The sequence below is a fragment of the Ascaphus truei genome, chromosome 4, assembly GCF_040206685.1.
Source record: "Ascaphus truei isolate aAscTru1 chromosome 4, aAscTru1.hap1, whole genome shotgun sequence".
NCBI lineage: Eukaryota > Metazoa > Chordata > Amphibia > Anura > Ascaphidae > Ascaphus > Ascaphus truei.
Genome location: NC_134486.1, coordinates 384,807,097 through 384,825,055, shown reverse-complemented (window position 1 = coordinate 384,825,055; position 17,959 = coordinate 384,807,097). Strand labels below are relative to the sequence as shown.

The following is a 17,959-nucleotide window of genomic DNA, read 5'->3' as shown; positions in this document are numbered from 1 at the left end:
CACTCGGAGGGTAAGGACAAGAATAAAACATAAAATACATACACGATATCACCGAGATCCCCAAAATACCCTTAGAGAAGTGCTTCATTACCATAGGGGACACAAAAGAGTATATGTATCATGAGACACAAATGGGCATTATCACGTCAAACTGGGGCCAAGAGAGTCAGTATCATAATGCTTCAATCTGCATCAGTGTGTCTAGGGGCTTTGAGTCAACTTTGCTTTGCTGTATGAGCAATTTGGGAGCCGTTGTATATGAGCAGATGGAGAGACCATTTCCAGATGCAAGAAATTTCCCAGCAAGTTTAATACTGTTCTGCGTGCCACACATTAATATTACGTTATGCAGTACAGACAAGCCAATGTAGAAGTAAAATTATACAATATATTTGAAAATCCAGTAACTCCCACGGTGCCAGTACTTTTATGATGGAAAATGAAACATTTATGAAGTTACCTCAACAAACACGATTCGACTTAAATACTAAATCGATATAAAAAAATAAATAAGTTAATAACTGTTTCCTTATTTTCATTGCTTCACTCTTTGTATTGTAATTCATGTTGATGCCTCAACAAATGAGTAATTAGCATTACATTGCGAACTCAGATTTAAGATACTCTAAACCTGGGGCGCCCAGCTCCACTCAGTCATTCTGACGGAGCCACTAATTGAGCCACCTGTGCGGAGGTAGGGATATCCTGAAAACCTGGCCTGTTGGCGGCCCTTGAGGACTGGAGTAGGGCACCCCTGCTCTAAACATTCAAATATGTGCTTATTTTCAAAACAATAATCCTCATTGTTTTAAATGTTGTGACCTCGCTGTAAAGGAGAAATCCAAGCGCTTTAATAAAAAATAAAACATGTACACATTAAAGCTGCAGTTCAAGCTCCCGTTTTTTTTTGGTTTTTTTTTTACTTCAATAGTTTCATGTGGGCAATCTCTACTTACCTAAAGAACTGCATACCTGCTGGTCAATTCGTTCTTCGTCTATTGATCGGCAAAGTTTGGCGACATCTTTAAATATGGGGAATGTAAATGGTTGCTATAGCAACAAGCATGCTTTTAAAAATAGAATACAAGAAAATTGGTCTTTCAAAGTAGTTTTTTTTTTTTAAACAGAAAATGCTAAAAGTATTTTTTCTTACTACAGAACTGATTTATTAAAAAAAAAAAACAGATGCAGGATATTGCTTGAACTGCAGATTTAATTGCAACTCCAGGGACCCCCTGCTTCCAGAAATACTTACCTTCGAAGGGGGTGTCGGTATCTCTCTGCTTTTTAAAGCTCCGTATCACGTGAACCAATAGGAAGCCGCATCGGATGACGTCACAGCTTCCTATTGGGAGCTTTTAAAAGCGGCCTCTATGTGTTCCCTGCTACCCAGCCAAAGTATCTTCGAAAGCAGGGGGTCCCCAGACATTAAATCAATGGGGTTTAGCTTTTTTTTTTTTAAATAAAATGTAATAAAAAATGTAAAAAGCGCTTGCACTGCCTCTTTAAAGCAAAAGTTCATATTTGAAGGAACTTTTTTGACCCACCCTGACAATTTATATGCCACACAGTGTAATGATTCTGAATATCTGTATAGATTGCACACCTCACACAGCTCCCAATTACTAAAAGCTTTCCCAAATCTACAGTGAATGTACTGCACCTGCAATGTTGATTTTGTTTTACACCTGGACCCCCTGGTCCATAATAATCCTGAGTGACAACACACGGTGATTAACACATTTGAGGGATTTCTTTTCTACTGTGCTTTGCAGGAGGTTAGAGGGCGTAAGGAGTTTGCAGTGGGAGTCAGCAGCTACAATTAATAAGAGCCAAAAATGTTCCCTTGATCCCAGTACACCAAAGCACAGGCATTTTTTTTTTAAACCCTTCCACGCATTGCAACAACATTGCTGAGACAGGGTTACATTTTTAGAAAGGCATTGATCTTCTCCGCATCACTCTTCTGGCTGCATGTTATTTTGTCACGCAAGTTCCCAAATAGGAGCTACAGTTTTAAAAGTTTTTAGAGGTTTGCGTCAGCCAATAACTAAGAAAAAAAAATTAATCCACAGCGAAGATTATGTAATTCCCGTATAGAACAAGTAGTTTCCACATTCCACCGTTTCCCAAAAAAAAATTAACATTTGCCAAGAAGATTGGAAACTGAACTGACACCAGAGGCCACCGCAGACCAATTTAGTGCGCTAGGTTTTCATGTCATGCGTCAAGAACTTGTGATACATTTTTATGACGCCTGCTCATTAATACATATTACTGATGACTCAATGGCTTCGGTTAAAGGGCCAGCACAAGCTGCTGGGTTTGGATGAGTGCCACTGTCAGTTTGACTTCTGCATTGCTTTGGCACTGATTCGCCTATTGTGAAGGGCTTGCAGAGCACAGAAGGATAAAATGGATTATCACAATAAAACTGTCAAGTATTTTGGAGTACAAGTACCCACTGTACTGAAGCTAAGCAAATCCTATTTGCAAAACCCAAAACCTGAAGATGTATGTGATCCCCCCTCACTTTTGGAAGGAGCATGTCCTGGCCACCCATTTAGCAGTGAAAGCAACAGACCATGGTATGATATTGATTGTTCTGTATATGGATTGCAATGTGACGAACCAGCTGAGATAAGCTGAAGTAGGACAGCCATGGTCTTACCACCAGTACAGCAGAGCACATAGTATATAGATGTCCAATGTTCTAGACATTTTTCTGGGAGGTCCAACTATAGGCTCAAAATAAGGAAATGCTGTTCTTTGAGACAACAACATTTATGACCCCCCCCCCCTTTGACATTCCTAAACAAATTGTAAACCATTGAGTCACATACAGCAGCGGTGCGCAAACTGGGGGGAGCAGGATTTTCTAGGGGGGGGCACAGCACTTACAGAGGGCTCGCGCTCTTCCCCAAGGCATTTAAATTAAATGCCAAGGGAGGCGTGAGGCCTCTGCAACGTCCCTTACCTGCTGTCAGCCGGCTCTTCGGTGACGCGCCGCAATGAAAATGCGGCGTCAAATGATGCAGCGGGATCAAATGGCAACATAACATCACATGATGTCGTGACGTCAAATGACGCCGCCAAAGCCAGAGAGCAGGTAAAGAGGGGGACGTGAGCAGGGAGGGAGAGAAGACAAGGGGGGGGGGCGAACAGAAATGTTTACGCACCCCTGACGTACAGTATCCGTCAAGTGACTCCATGTGACCTGTGTGGTTATGTTCCAGGCTGATCTTTTCATCTCTTACTCTATTACACTAATAGCTCCCAACAGATCAGCAAATATAAATACAAAACCAGGACTGGGTCATTTTCACCCAGGTGTGTCAACTGGCATGGATGACCAATTAGCCCTTTGGGAACTCTATAGACATAGCTACTATGTCATGGGGTCTGACCCTCCAGAGGCCCCATTACTTACAGTAGTAGCTATATCTTAATACTTTCACCGTTCCGTTCAGTCATCTGTGATGGAGCGATCATGTGACTGCTTCAGCGAGTGCCGGAGGGGTTGTGGCATTCTTGTCCTGCGGCGCCTTCGGCACTCAATGGGTTAAAGCACCAATCCCCCTCCAAAAAAAATCTTTTCTTTTTTTGGTCCTCCAACCTTTGAGGACCCTCTAGCACCCATTAAAAAGCAATGATATTGGTGAAAAGCAGTGATGTCTGGGCTTCCTACTAGCAGCATGAGCTAGCCCTGACCCTGCTGCCAATTTGTGTCCGTCAGGCTGATATTTTTGCCCACTGCCAGACCACAGCACACCTCCGGTGGAACACCGGGTTCATGTAATTATATATATATATTTCATTCATTCATCTCCTGGATGAAGGCGTCCAAGATGGCTCTGAAATGTTGGATACCTGTGGATATTGCTTAAATACCCTTTTTTCATCTACCTGTAGTGCTGTTGTCTCCTTCCCTTGTCATTTGATTTTGGTGAAGTATCTTTTTTTATATACGATCTACTGTATGACGCGTGCACCTGTTAAAGTGGTTGTGTTAATTAGAGAAATCATACAAACCTGGCATGCCGGTTGCTCACAAGGACTGAATTTGGGAGCTCAGGATTACAGTAAAACATCTTCAGCTGTGAATTACAAATGATGTTTCAATTGAAAATACATTGGGAATGTATATTTGAACTTTTGCTCCTTGCTTTCATGCAGAAGTGAACACAAAATGATTTTTCCTGTATTATTGTTCCTTACCCATTTGGATAACATCTATATTGCATGAATAACCTGTGTGAGATCAGAGCCTCCAGTTACCTCTGAAATATACAGGCAAAGTAATCATTAGGATTTGTGCCTGAAGCGCAATGTATTATTTGCATGACTCTCCTAGCATTATTTATACATGCAACTTTATCGCTCAACAGAGGATAACAAACTCCCAGAACCAAGGCCTACAAATTGCATGCAATGTTTTCAATCAAGCGAACTGCCTATTTGTCTTGTTTGTTTTATATTTGTATGCAAATAACTTGTTTTAAGTTGTAAGCATTGATCAAGGAGTAATTGTACATAGCACCATTACTTCAACATCAAGCTATATATTTACATACTTACACAACATGCGAGGATTCTCCCAAAATTATGCTCATTACAAATACTGTAATTGGCCTTCAGCTTGTGTATGTAACAGGGTATGTCCCATTATAGCTTTCTTTCCCCCTGTTATCCCTGTTATGTAAGTCCTGTAAGCTGCAGGCAGTAACAGGTTAAATCTATAGGCTCTTGGCCCCCCTTATGCCCCTCTTATGAGTGATAGAAGTAAGGTGGCGACTCATGGCCTGTGTAAGCCTATCAGGGATAGGTATAGACCATGAGCCCACCCCTTCTTGAGTCTCCTAGGAGGGTGTGACCAAGTTAGAGAGAGTCCTGCTTGAGCTCTTGACGAGTGAGGAAGCAGAGAGCTGTGAGTCTCTCCCATGGCAGGATGAGCGTGCTCACCGCCAGTCTTTGGTTGGGGGGACATCAGATTCAGCCACAGAGGCCTGTAAGATCAGGGCCTTCACCATCCAAAGGTCTGGGACCTCTGAGACCATGCACCGCTGTGATGAAGAACTGCAGTGAGTGCCAGCCAGAATAAAGATCATGTTCAAATATACCTCAGTCTGAGTATCAGTTCTTGGGCTGAGGGGGAAAGAGTGCAATAGTGGGGGCTGACCTCAAAACATCCAGGAGCCCACTGCTGCTGGAGGCTCTAAGCACCATGAGAAGAACCTAAGTCTGTCCTGATCAACATACCGCAGATCAGATCAGTTTTCCTGACCCTAACAGGTATCGCACCACACACTACAGTAGGTAGCATAGGCTGTGTAATCTCCCACTGGGGGGATAGTGGAGGAGGAAAAAGAGTGCACATGTATATCACAAGTAGACTGATAACACTACATTTTAAAAAATCATGCGTTTGGCAGCAAGTGTGTTCAGGCCTCAAAGAGGCAAGCAATGGTTAATTTGCTTGCCCATCTGGCTTTGAAATGGTTAACCTAGATACCAGTCCTAATAAAAGCACTATGCATTAGATATAGATCTATATAATTCTCTAAGGCTGTCTGCACATCCCTCTGTGATAGGCTGAATGGCATGTCACTCATCCAGAGTCAGCCAGTGAGGATGCACATCCTTCCCCCTCTGTGCTAGGCTTAGTAGCCTGTCACTCATGCTGGGATAGCCAGTGAGGATGCACATCCTTCCCCCTCTGTGCTAGGCTTAGTAGCCTGTCACTCATGCTGGGATAGCCAATGAGGATGCACATCCTTCCCCCTCTGTGCTAGGCTTAGTAGCCTGTCACTCACGCTGGGACAGCCAGTAAGAATGCACATCCTGTGTAATGAAACTGCACATTGGCTGTTTAATATCTTATGTGGGACATATGAAGTGTCTGTTGAGTTCAAATTGGAGTTGAATTGGAGGTGATGAATACAAGAGAACTTGGCTTTCTAAATGCTCTGACAATTTTAACATATCTATGGACTAATTTTCTAAGCTGCTGTGTAACCTTCAGTGCTACATGCCCTCCCAGGCCTGATTTATACATCTGCTCTTTCACATCCTACTCTTCATCTCCTCCAATACCTGGGAACTCTCTCCTCACACCCCTCTCCCTGCATCTCAATATGCCCTCCCTATTGCTTTTCCTGTTTGCCGTTTCCTCACTCCATCTTCCCCACTCTCCTCCTATCCGTATTTCATCCCTCCTCCCCTGCACCCATGCTTGTGCCCATACACTGCACCATTATAAAAAACACACCTTTCTCAACAACTTCTACACCCCTCAACTAAAAGAACCCCCACAAATCCTCTTCTTACCTCCTCTCTCGCTACTCCTCATTACTGCTGGGGATCTCTTTCCTAATCCTGGACCCAGCCATATACAGTACACACCTGCTCTCGCCCACGCCTCCCTGCTACCTCTTTTCCTGCTAATGGTGTTAACCCATCTAATTTAATACCGACCAACCTTAAAACCCACCTCCCAAAAGAAGCATCCCAATAGCCTGCACTTATGGCTACTGTCACACACTCAGTAACTCCTAAAAACCATTGTGGCAAACCACTGCACTTATTCCCTCATCTGCTGTCTCTGTATGTCTCCCAACATACCACTTAGAGATTGTAAGCTCTCCGGGGGAAGGGATTTTGTTTCCTATAGTCTGACTTTACTGCGCTTATTTTATTATTATAATTCCTTGTACTGTATTATCTTTGTCAAGTGCTGAGTACACTGTCAGAGCTACTGTATATAAATAAAAATATACATACATCCCTCCCCATCTGTGATCGACTGAGCGGCCTCTCACTCAACCAGGAAACACTGGGGAGGGGATTTTAATGGAGGTGGAGGCGACATGGAGAGGAGGAGACAGATGAGATGAGTAGGAAAGGGGGTAGTGTAGGTTGCACAGAGAGGAGCAGACATTAAAGCAGGGAGGAGAGAGTGCAAAGAGGAGCTGGGCATGATAGAGGGGGAAGGCGAGACAGCAAGGAGGGGAGAGGAGACAGCGGAGAGCAGTGTGCACATGGTGGAAGAGAGACAGCAAGGTAAGTAGGAGGCAGAAAGCAAGGAGAGGAGGAAATAGGTGTTGAGGAGAGGAGGGACACTAGTGTGCACAGAGGAGCAGAAACAGTAAGACAGGGAGAGCACAGAGGGAAGGAGAGTGTGCAAAGAGGAACAGAGCACGAGGGAGGGGAGGAGAGACAGCAAGGTCAGTAGGAGGGGGAAACAGAGAAACAACAAGGAGACAAGACAAATGAGATAAGTAGGAAAGGAGGGAGTGTAGTGTGCACAGAGACGAGCAGACAGGAAGGCATGGAGTGCAAAGAGAGGGTGGAGAGAGTGCAAAGAGGAGCAGGGCACACTGGATCAGAGAGTACGGTGGGAAGAGGGGACAAGAGACAGCAAGGCATGACAGGGAGGGGTGAAAACAAAGTCATGTTTCATTAATAGCCTTTCAGATCTCCTAGATCGGCACACGCCGGGTACAGTAATATATATATATATATATATATATATATATATATATATACACATTAATTAAAATAGCAAGGAAAGGGCATCGATGAACAGGCTGAGGAGACGCGCTAGACTTTGAGGAACTATAGCAGCTACCTACCATGAACAAAGTAATTTATATGCTACCAATTAGATTTAAGGTCACAGGCTCTGGCATTCATTAAAGTTTATATATTACAACCAAAGAAAGAAAATGTCCCTCTTAGAGTCTGCACTCAAGATCCCATAAATATAAATATATAAAATATAGCTTTAAATATTATTATTTTTTTTACAACATAACATGATAAAGATAAAAAGTTTGCTGTTTGTATAAACATTTTAATCACAGACCAAAATGGTCTCTTGCAAACCAAGTAATGCTTAAGAGGTGAAATAAGTAAACATATAAGCCCCTATAGGTTTTCCAATATGTCTTTCTCCCCTTTCAATATGACCAGTTTTGTTTTAATATTTTATAAATTGATATCGTTATCTTTTTACCTACTGTTATGATATAAAAATTGTATTCATTACGAGGAGTCTCAGTGAATCAGCAACACTTTATTCCATATTGTTATGTGTGGCCATTATTGTTACTTATTAAGCAGTGAATTCAATGTTCGTTTGTTTAGATAAGAGGTAATCACTATAAAACACGTGGCATTCATCTTGTAGCAATAATTGCTGCTATGTAATTAGGAATGTTACCAACTACGTTGCTTAAATGTGTCTTTATCCAAATGTAATGCGTTGTGGGAAAAGACAAAACTCAATATGTAATTGTGACTTCAGTAAATTCAAAATAAATCTGTGATTTGATCCCTATTATCTCTATACCTATTATCTCTATACCTATTATCTCTATACCTATTTGAAATAATAACCTAGCCTGCACTGAACTTATAAAGCTAATACGATCTCAAAAACCAAAACTACCATCTAATCAATTACCCTACCCTAGATAAAGTGGAAAAATGAACTGATAAAGATATTTATAAATCTAGAAAATTGAATAAGCTAAATAGCAGAGGCTTTCAATCAAATAAGCATCCCTCACGCCAGTCCAATAATGAACACAATTGTTACATTATAGGATAAAGTCTATTGCAACATTCACTGAGACTCTTCATTCTGAATACATTTTTAATATTGTAACAAATAAAAATCAACTATATCAACTTAGAAAATATCTTTAAAAAAAAAAACCTGATCCTATTGAAAAAGGTCTAAGACATACTGGAAAGCTATAACGGCTCTAATATACACTTATATTTAAACTTATTTCTCCCCTTAGGCATTACTCTGTCTATGAGATACAATTTTAGTTTCCATGATTAAAATGTTTATGGAAAGAGCAAACTTTATATTTGAAAACAATGTTTATATTAAAAACCTATGTTTTTTGTATCTTCCTGCGATATTGTTTGTAGACTCTAGGAGGAAGTGTGTGTGTGTGTGTGTGTGTGTGTGTGTGTGTGTGTGTGTGTGTGTGTGTGTGTGTGTGTGTGTGTGTGCGTGCGCGTGTGTATGTGTGTATGTACACACAAACACTATATTAGATTTCTGGTACCTATCCCCCTAAATCCTTTGCCTGAGCAGATCAACCTCTCTGTTGAAATATACTGTACAGTATAAACACTTATTAAAGTCTATTTTAGAAAAAAATATTTACACTTGTCTGCAAAAGAAAAAGCACAAGTCACATAACTTGGACCTATGCCACTACAATCTACATACATATACATAACTCTGAGGAGCTCTGCATATCCCTCTGTGATAGGCTGAGCAACCTGTCACTCACCCATTGCACATCCTGTGTAATGAGACTGCACATTGGCTGTGTGACATCATAAGTGTCTGTGGAGTTCAAAATGGAGTTCAATTGAAGGTGAAGAATACAAGAATTGGACTCTGCATTTCATCATCAAGCCTGCAACTGTGAGAACTTGGCTTTCTAAAGGCTCTGACTATTTTTTAACATCTAAAGACTAACTTTCCTCACACCTTTCTAAACGTTTCTGTTCTCTCCAACTTCCCCACACCTCTTTCTCTCTCCTTCCCTCCACCTATGCCTGTGTCCAGACACTGCCCCACTATTTAAGCACCTCTTTCCCAACAACCTCTACACCCCTCAATAAAAAGCACCGCCACAAATCCTCTTCTCAGCTCCTCTCTACTACTCCTCCTCTCTGCTGATGGGGATAGCTCTCCTAATCCTGGACCGAGCCGTATACACACCTGCTATCACCCACGCCTCAGTGCCACTTCTTTCCCTGCTAATGGAGTTAACACATCTAATTTAATACCAACCAACCTTAAAACTTACCTCTCAAAAGAAGCATCCCAATAGCCTGCACTTGTGGCTACTGTCCCACACCCAGAGTCGCTACCCTAATAACTAAGGTGGTGAAGTACTGACATATACTGCACTTAGTCTCCCAACATACAACTTAGATTGTAAGCTCTCCGGGGCAGTAATTTCCTTTCCTATTATCTAACTTTGCTGCGCTTATTGTATTATAATTCCCTGTACTGTCTTTTCATAAAGCACGGAGTACACTGTGTGCACTTAATAAATAAAGATATACATACATCCCTTCCTCTCTGTGATAGACTGAGTGGCCTCTCACTCACCCAGAAAACACTGGGGGGGAGGGGTTAATGGCAGTGGAGACAGCAAGGAGAGAAGGAGACCAACAGCAAGGAGAGGAGGAGACAGAGGGATAACGAGGAGGAGGGAATAGAGAGCAGTGTACACATTGGGCAGGAGGCGAGTGCAAAGGAGAGAGGAGAAGTGACAGCAAGGTCAGTAAGAGGAGGAAACAGAGAGACAGCAAGGAGAGGAGGAGACAGATGAGATAAGTAGGAAAGGAGGTAGTATAGTGTGCACAGAGAGGAGCAAACACAGTAAGGCAAAGAGTGCAAGGAGAGGGTGGAGAGTGTGCAAAGAGGAGCAGGGCATGATGGAGGAGAGAGTAAGGTGAGGAAGAGGGGACAAGAAACAGCAAGGCATGACAGGAAGGGGTAAAAACAAAGATAAATGTTTAATAACCTTTTAGATCTTCTAGATCAGCGTATGTTACGCTGGGTACAGCTAGTAAATTCATAATTGAGACACATACAGAATAGTCTCAATGATGCTATTAGCGTCTGAAGATATTAGCAATACACCTGTAATAATTTTACAAAAGAGGCAATCCTATTAAATAATAGACTGATTACAGGCCCATATGACTTTGAGCTGGTGAAGTTGACCCAAATCAATTCTGCAAAACTGTTATCACAAAAGATAGGGGCTCCCCACACGTTTGAAAATAGAATATATATTGTCTAAAGCTCAGTGTAACATTCAAGAGATAATAAAAATCCACTCCTGGTAGGATAGTTTAAATGCACAAAAACATCACTGGACATTGCAGACATGAAAAATATTTTGTTTAGAAAAGTAGAGAGTACATTTCTAAACATCATTTTCCTGCTTGAGTCGTATTAAAATAATAAACAAATTGCAACCAAGATCTGGCTTCTATGCATTTCATTTTAATTAAATCCCCTTTGACTTGTTTTGAAAGAATGATCTCCCACATTTCAAGTGGGAGAAGCATTAGGTTAAAGAATGGCCTTAGTCAGCATTTCCATCAGCAAAGTGATATATTTGCAGAATGATCCTCTTCTCCCACAACCTGCTTTTAAGAAGAAAAAAAGCTTTCTACAACAGTTTTCAAAGTCCTATATCGTGTCTGGCACAAGCATCAACAGCCATCTAATTATATACTGAATTTTAGTAGACAGTAGATTATAGTCATAAGGGATAATTATTCCATCTCATGAAAATAAACAAGCTATGGAGTATATTAGTACAGATGTGACCTACAACACTGGCCATTGGTGATCAATATGCAATGTTATACACAATGTGGTAGCATTACCATTGGATTCTGTGTCTACATCTCACATCTGTTCTTGAGTTCAATCCCCCCCCCCGCAATCTCTTTATAGAAAAGATGCCATTAATACAACATTCACACACACACTCTTACCAGATCAACAATGACGTTTTTGTGTTCTCCAACTACCAGAATTAACTAAAAGTATTGTCCGACACAAAAGCACTAACTGTCCAACAAGGCACAGATTTACTAAACAGTGTGAATAGGCCCGAAGGTAGGCTAACACTGTGCACGGGTTTAATAAAGCTGAGTTTTGATGCAGAATTGGGATTACAGAGCATTAAGGATGGGTAATGAAGTTAGCAGATACAAAAATATTGAAAAGACTCTACAATTCTTTTTCTAGGACTCTGTTTTCACTGGTTGCTCAGAAGTATGTGATAATACTAAATGTCGCTATACACTGTAGCATATTTATTTTACTTTAAAGCAGCCGATTTATTTTCTTCTACGCTGCAGCGACAAAGGGTCGTACCACATGCGGCGTTGAAGGCCGTTTGGCACTAAAGGCTCCACACATATCAGAATAAAGCTTAAGTAAACAGACAGATTCGGTTACAGGAGAAATGGCTCTTCAAGGGGAAGCAGATTGAATGGAGAATCATGGCAAGTTATCTTGGGAGTGCGACAGACGGTTTGACCATGTTAAAGTCAGTATGGATGAGACACACATATCTCATTATCCAATCTCTCACACAGACCAGTTCATATCTTCCTGTAATCTGCAACAGCTACTTATTTAGGATTCCTTCACGAAATGGCATTCTTCATCTCCATCCAGAACATCCATTTCCTGCCTGGGACAGCTGTATGTAAGAAGGGATAAAGTTGCGGAGAGACAAGGCATTGAATAGTCTTTCAATTGCAGGGAGTCCCTTTGGATAGCATGCTCACTAATTTCCACTACGATTAGGTGTAGCTTATCAAAATCAATTGTATCCCAACTAAAATGCATTTTAAAGTGGCCAAGCACACACAGAATTAGGGGATAGGCACTTCGTCACAGTAGTAGTTAAATTGGAAAGTTGTACATGTATGCACTAACACACTAATAGGTTATAGCAAAATAGTACTCTGTCAATTTTGAGATAAACGCAGGCAGTTCTTAAGGCATCCGGATCTAATAAACATGATGTATGTATATCTTTATGTAGCGCCCACAATGTACTCCACGCTTTACAAAACAGACAGTACAGGGAATTATAATACAATACAATAAGTTCAACAAACAAAATCAGACAATAGAAAATGAAATCCCTGGCCCGAAGAGCTTGCAATCTAAGTAGTATGTTGGGAGATATAGAGACAGCTGGTGAGGGAATAAGTGCAGTAGATGGCAGTGCTTGGCCACCATGGTTGGTGGGAGCGACTGTGGGTGTGGGACAATAGCCATCAATCCAGTCTTTTGAAATGCCTCATTTATTAGGTGAGTTTTGGACTTAAAGGTGGGGAGAGAAGGTACGTTGTATGAGGTAGTTCCACAGGTAAGGAGCAGTGAGGTATTCCTGAATTAGACATTCAATTTGTATATTAAAGAACACTACAAATACAAATATCAGGAAACATTCTATAAGATAATACACATCAATGGTTTCAGTTATTCGTTTAAGAAGTATGGCTGCCCTTTTACCCAGAAAAACACACACAAAAAATGTGCCGTGTGGAATTTGTCTGGGAAGTCTAACATGTTTCATAAGGTATAACTATGCACGAAATATGGGTCAGTCAAATAATTGCTAGATTAGTTCTGTCCACTGGGTGATTGATGCAAACATTTAGTCAATAACAAAGTACCTAACAAATACAATTCAGATAACGAACCATGAACCCCCCTTCCCCCCAAACAACTGATGTCGGTTCTGAGCCATTCAGATTGAATATTTGACATAATGTTACAAAATCCATGGAATGGAAGGATAACGATATCTGTCTATAAATTGAAGATCTTATCTCTCACGTAATCTTTATTATGTATAAAAATGTTGGCTTGTATAGGACATTGAGACTATTTAAAATTACAACATGAAGACATACTCCGATCCAAACATTGTCCTTTATCTAGAGGAAGTATTTAGGACAATGCAATATAAAATGTGATTAGATCAGAACAGTTTGGAACTGATGGTATCCTGCATCTTAGATGCAGGCAATTATATAAACATTGCTGCCATATACACTTGAGGTTATCTATATTGATGGCAATTATTTGATCAAACACAGATTCAATAATAAAAGATGACCGTAAATACAAAAAGGCAGATTTAACCAACGATGACTCATATTTTATTCATGTACAAAACCATTTAAAAATGAACACACAAAGATGCCACCATAGACCCAAATCCATCAGCCTTTACTAGAGAGGGAAGAAGGACGTTTTGGAAAGGATTTATCCATTTGTTAAGGAAACAATAAGCTCAAGCGACTACACGAAAATCTAGTATTTCCTTTGAACACGTTAATTCACATCCAACAAGTTTAAAGGTGGCAGAGTCAATTATTTATTATATATTATTTTTTATTAGAAGTAGTAATATTTGCACATATAATAAACAGAGAGGTCTTTGAAGATGGAAATCTAGTTCTTCCTCTTTACCTTTTGTCTGTTGGTCTTGACCCTTTTCAGCATGGCCTTCCCTTGGTGCTCTTAACCCAGGGAAGGGGACTTTAAATGAAAGGCGCATAAAAGTCCATTGAGTGCATTTGGAAAGGAAGGCCTATGACGGTATACACACATTTATTGATGTATATACCACACAGACATGGACTAAGGTTACTGAGAGTAAATAGTTATTTAAGTTGTGGTATAATGAGAAAGCAAAAAAAATGAGCCATGGGTTTCCATTATAGTTTGAACAAGCAGTTAATTATGACTCGGGGATTCACACTTTGATGTCACTCACTGCCAGGACCCACCTCTGTTCTCCTTTTGATTCTAATTAGCACTTTTACTACCACTGGTAATAAGGGTGATAAATATTTACATTGTGGTTATGTTTAAAAGCAAACTAATTACATCTTTTCACTCCTGTAGACACTATTAGGCTAACGTAGAGTCTCAATACTAATGGACCATAATGAGCTTCTACATACAATGGGACGCTTCATTGCATGGGCTTAAAGTGCAGAGCTGATTATTTTATAACACTATAATGGAAACACACACTATTTAGGCATCATTCAGTAAACCACAGTAACGATTTAGCCTGCACAACCAACATCGAGGTGAAGGACATGAATACATACTAAACCACCAGTTAGGTGAATTAGTCCCTTTCATTACTAGTGCCGGCAAATAACTAGCATTTCAGTGCTATTAGCATAATTAACTAATATTTGATTTATGTAATCCAATGTGCCCTCACTTTTACACTGCTATTAACAGAGAGCTAATCATTTTTTCCATGGGGTAGTTACTACTTTCCATGCAAACAAACATGCTTAAGCTATACAATTATTTCATTGCCCCTATAAGCAGTGGTTGCTTAAAAATTTCATTGCAACCGAAATCCACATAGTGAAAGCATTGTGTTACTAGTGATCAGTGTGCTGACTGATACAGCCATTATTAGTAGTAATATTTAGATAACTGCACTATTTACCCTTTTAGGTCATCGTACATGATTTCACTTACAAGACTCATACCTGATTACATAAACAATCTGATATTACCTATACTGCTTGATTTATTACCATTTCTCTGCCATGAACAGTTGATCAAGTGTTTGCCAGTTTTATTGAACATTATTAAATTATGGACACCGACATTACAGCTATCGCTCCGTACCCACAGTTGTGAGCAACGCTGTGATCTAATGGAGCCAATTATAATCTTCTTGTATTGGAAACAATTAACCAACTTCACTGTCCATTGCATTGATCAGCATTAGATTTGTAGAAACCAGTGTATTGTATATACTGGGGGGGCTCAACTCCAGTCCTCAAGATCCCCCAACAGGTCAGATGTTAAGGATATCACAGCTTCAGCACAGGTGGCTCAATCAGTGGCTCAGTCAAAAACTGAGCCACCTGTGCTGAAGCTGGGATATCCTTAAAACCTGACCTGTTGTAGGGTCTTGAAAACTGGACTTGGGCACCCCTGGTATACAAACACTTATTTACACTGTCACTGTTTATTATTTTACTGTTCCTGATACAGGGCAGCCGGCGCTTTAACTTCTCTATGTCATATTAAGAATTACATTCTTGTTGATCACAATGCGGAAAATAACCAATTATTTGATGAGACAAAATATTACTCACTTAAGATATAAAACATTACCAAACAGACCAGCAGTGGCCTTTTCCTGTAGTTATAATAATAATAATAATAATAATAATAGCATGTTTTTGTATAGCGCTGCTAGTTTTACGTAGTGCTTTACAGAGACATCTTACAGTCACAGGTCCCTGCCCCGTGGAGCTTACAATCTATGTTTTTGGTGGCTGAGGCACAGGGAGATAAAGTGACTTGCCCAAAGTCACAAGGAGCCGACGCCGGGAATTGAACCAGACTCTCAGTGCCAGTCAGTGTCTTTTACTCACTGAGCCACTCCTACTCCCAGTTCTAGAGTTCTAGAACTGACCCTTTTCATGTTGCTATTCCTAATAATAGCTACTCGGGTCACATTGTATTGTTCTGCAGACAGGACACATCTACTGATTTGATCGGCAGAATGAAAATACTCTGTACAGCAAAAAAAAAAAGGATCCGCTTTGATTTTTTATTTCAAAGATTTAAGCAAAGTAGAATATTTAGATATAATCCTTACATAGAAATAGATTTGGTTTCCAGTCACTGAATAGCTGGTCGTAGTGTGACTGGGATACCCCAACATCTCTCTTTTAAAGATACATTTCAGTGTCCCATTTAGCAACATACTGTACACTGGAGTAGAAATACTGTAGGATTAAAACATTCTGCAGTCGAACATTTTCTCTATTAACGTTAATGTCTATTTCATCATTTAGGAGTTGATTTAAAAAAATCTATAATAATAAAGAACTGGGGGGGAGGGATATGGTTTTTCCATCAATATTACTCCATAAAAGATAGTACAATATAAAAAAAAGCAAAACAATACCAATGCAAATAAAAGATGTAAATATTGTAGGGGGCGTCCTGCATAGCTGGGGTGACTAGTTGTTTTTAACACACTGGAGTATATTTAAATTCAGTTAGTCCTTTGTTTTTTAGGCATAACATTTAATAATATTTCTTCAACCAGTTTCTACTGGAAAACTCATTCCTTCGCTTCAGTATAATTACAGCACGGCTCAAATTCCCACTAGCTCATTGACATCTTGAAAGTTTCTAATTCAGGAGTGGCCAACTCCAGTCCTCCAGGGCCACCAACAGGGCAGGTTTTAAGGATATCCCTGCTTCAGCACAGATGGCTCCGTCATTGACAGCCATCTGTGCTGAAGCAGGGATATCCTTAAAACCTGACCTGTCGGTGGCCCTGGTTTAATTCATCAAGGCCTCTTCTACTATAACAAAACAAGAAATGAAAATACACCCAACACAAATACCCTTTACAGTTCTGCTGACCCCAAACAGATACCGAACTAGCAGTGCTGGATATGCCGGTATTCTTTATGAAATACATATTTGGGGAGTTGTATTCTCTAGAAGAAGATGTTACATGGTTTTCAATATTAGTGACAATCAGCGTTTGCTTATAAGGCTGCGTCCATAGACAGTGTAGCCGCACGGAGGCGTAGGGAAAGTGAGTGCTTTCCCTGGCCTTAGTATGCGTACCGTCCGGGGGCGTGTCTATGGGCGGGCCACGGACGTCACTGAGCTGGTTCGCCCTAATTGAACGTACCGCTCACGTGACTGCCCTATCGCGCGAGAAATCAGTTTTCACTGATTTCACACGCATCACGCGCCCCCTCCCGCGCACACGCGACCGCACACCGTATAGACGCGATCACTGCCTTTAGGCAGTCTGATCGCTCAGCGTGCGGACGCATCTGCGCGGTCTGACCATCTATGGACGCAGCCTAATGCAGCAACTTTTCAATGTAGGAACCCGCTATATGACCTCTTAGTACTTTGAGGTGGTCAGCTATACATTACTTAAAATGCATAATAATGGGGTCAAGCACAATTTTATTTTTAAACACATTTCACTTTGTACAACATCATAGCACTGAAACAACGTGAGTATAAAACAGTTTCCTGGGGCCCCTGCATGTTATCATAATTCCCCTATAGCAGACTGCTTACCGTCAGGCAAAGCAAACAGCTCAACAAAGCATTGCACAGAAGGGGAGGGTCGGTCGGGAGAATTATTGACTAAAGCCAACACAAGCCAAATGTCTTTAATTCATTGTGCTCTTTTGTTTGCCGCTCTCCATTTTCATCCAATTAGAGGGTTGAACTGTTCACTTTCTTTTCTTACCCCCTGAAAGTTCCAATCAAAATCACATTTACGTGCTCCTTTCAACTTTGCCATGCATTCCTGGAAGGGGGCGAAATCCTACATAGGGC

General features: G+C 40.6%; 1 protein-coding gene across 2 annotated transcripts in view; it reads right to left on the bottom strand.

Annotated features, from left to right (window-relative positions):
* Positions 1-17,959, bottom strand: part of EVA1A (eva-1 homolog A, regulator of programmed cell death) — a 77,108-nt gene that overhangs the window by 35,368 nt on the left and 23,781 nt on the right. Inside the window, exons 1-3 of one of the 2 annotated variants that reach the window (XM_075598489.1) lie at positions 6,781-7,515; positions 4,219-4,280; positions 4,033-4,097 (exon numbers count right to left, since the gene is read on the bottom strand). In XM_075598489.1, coding sequence (XP_075454604.1) covers positions 4,033-4,039 — 7 coding nt within the window. In that variant the 5' untranslated portion in view covers positions 4,040-4,097; positions 4,219-4,280; positions 6,781-7,515. Of the gene's footprint in view, positions 1-4,032; positions 4,098-4,218; positions 4,281-6,780; positions 7,516-17,959 lie in introns of those variants that run through there. The other variant, XM_075598490.1, reaches the window with a different exon arrangement.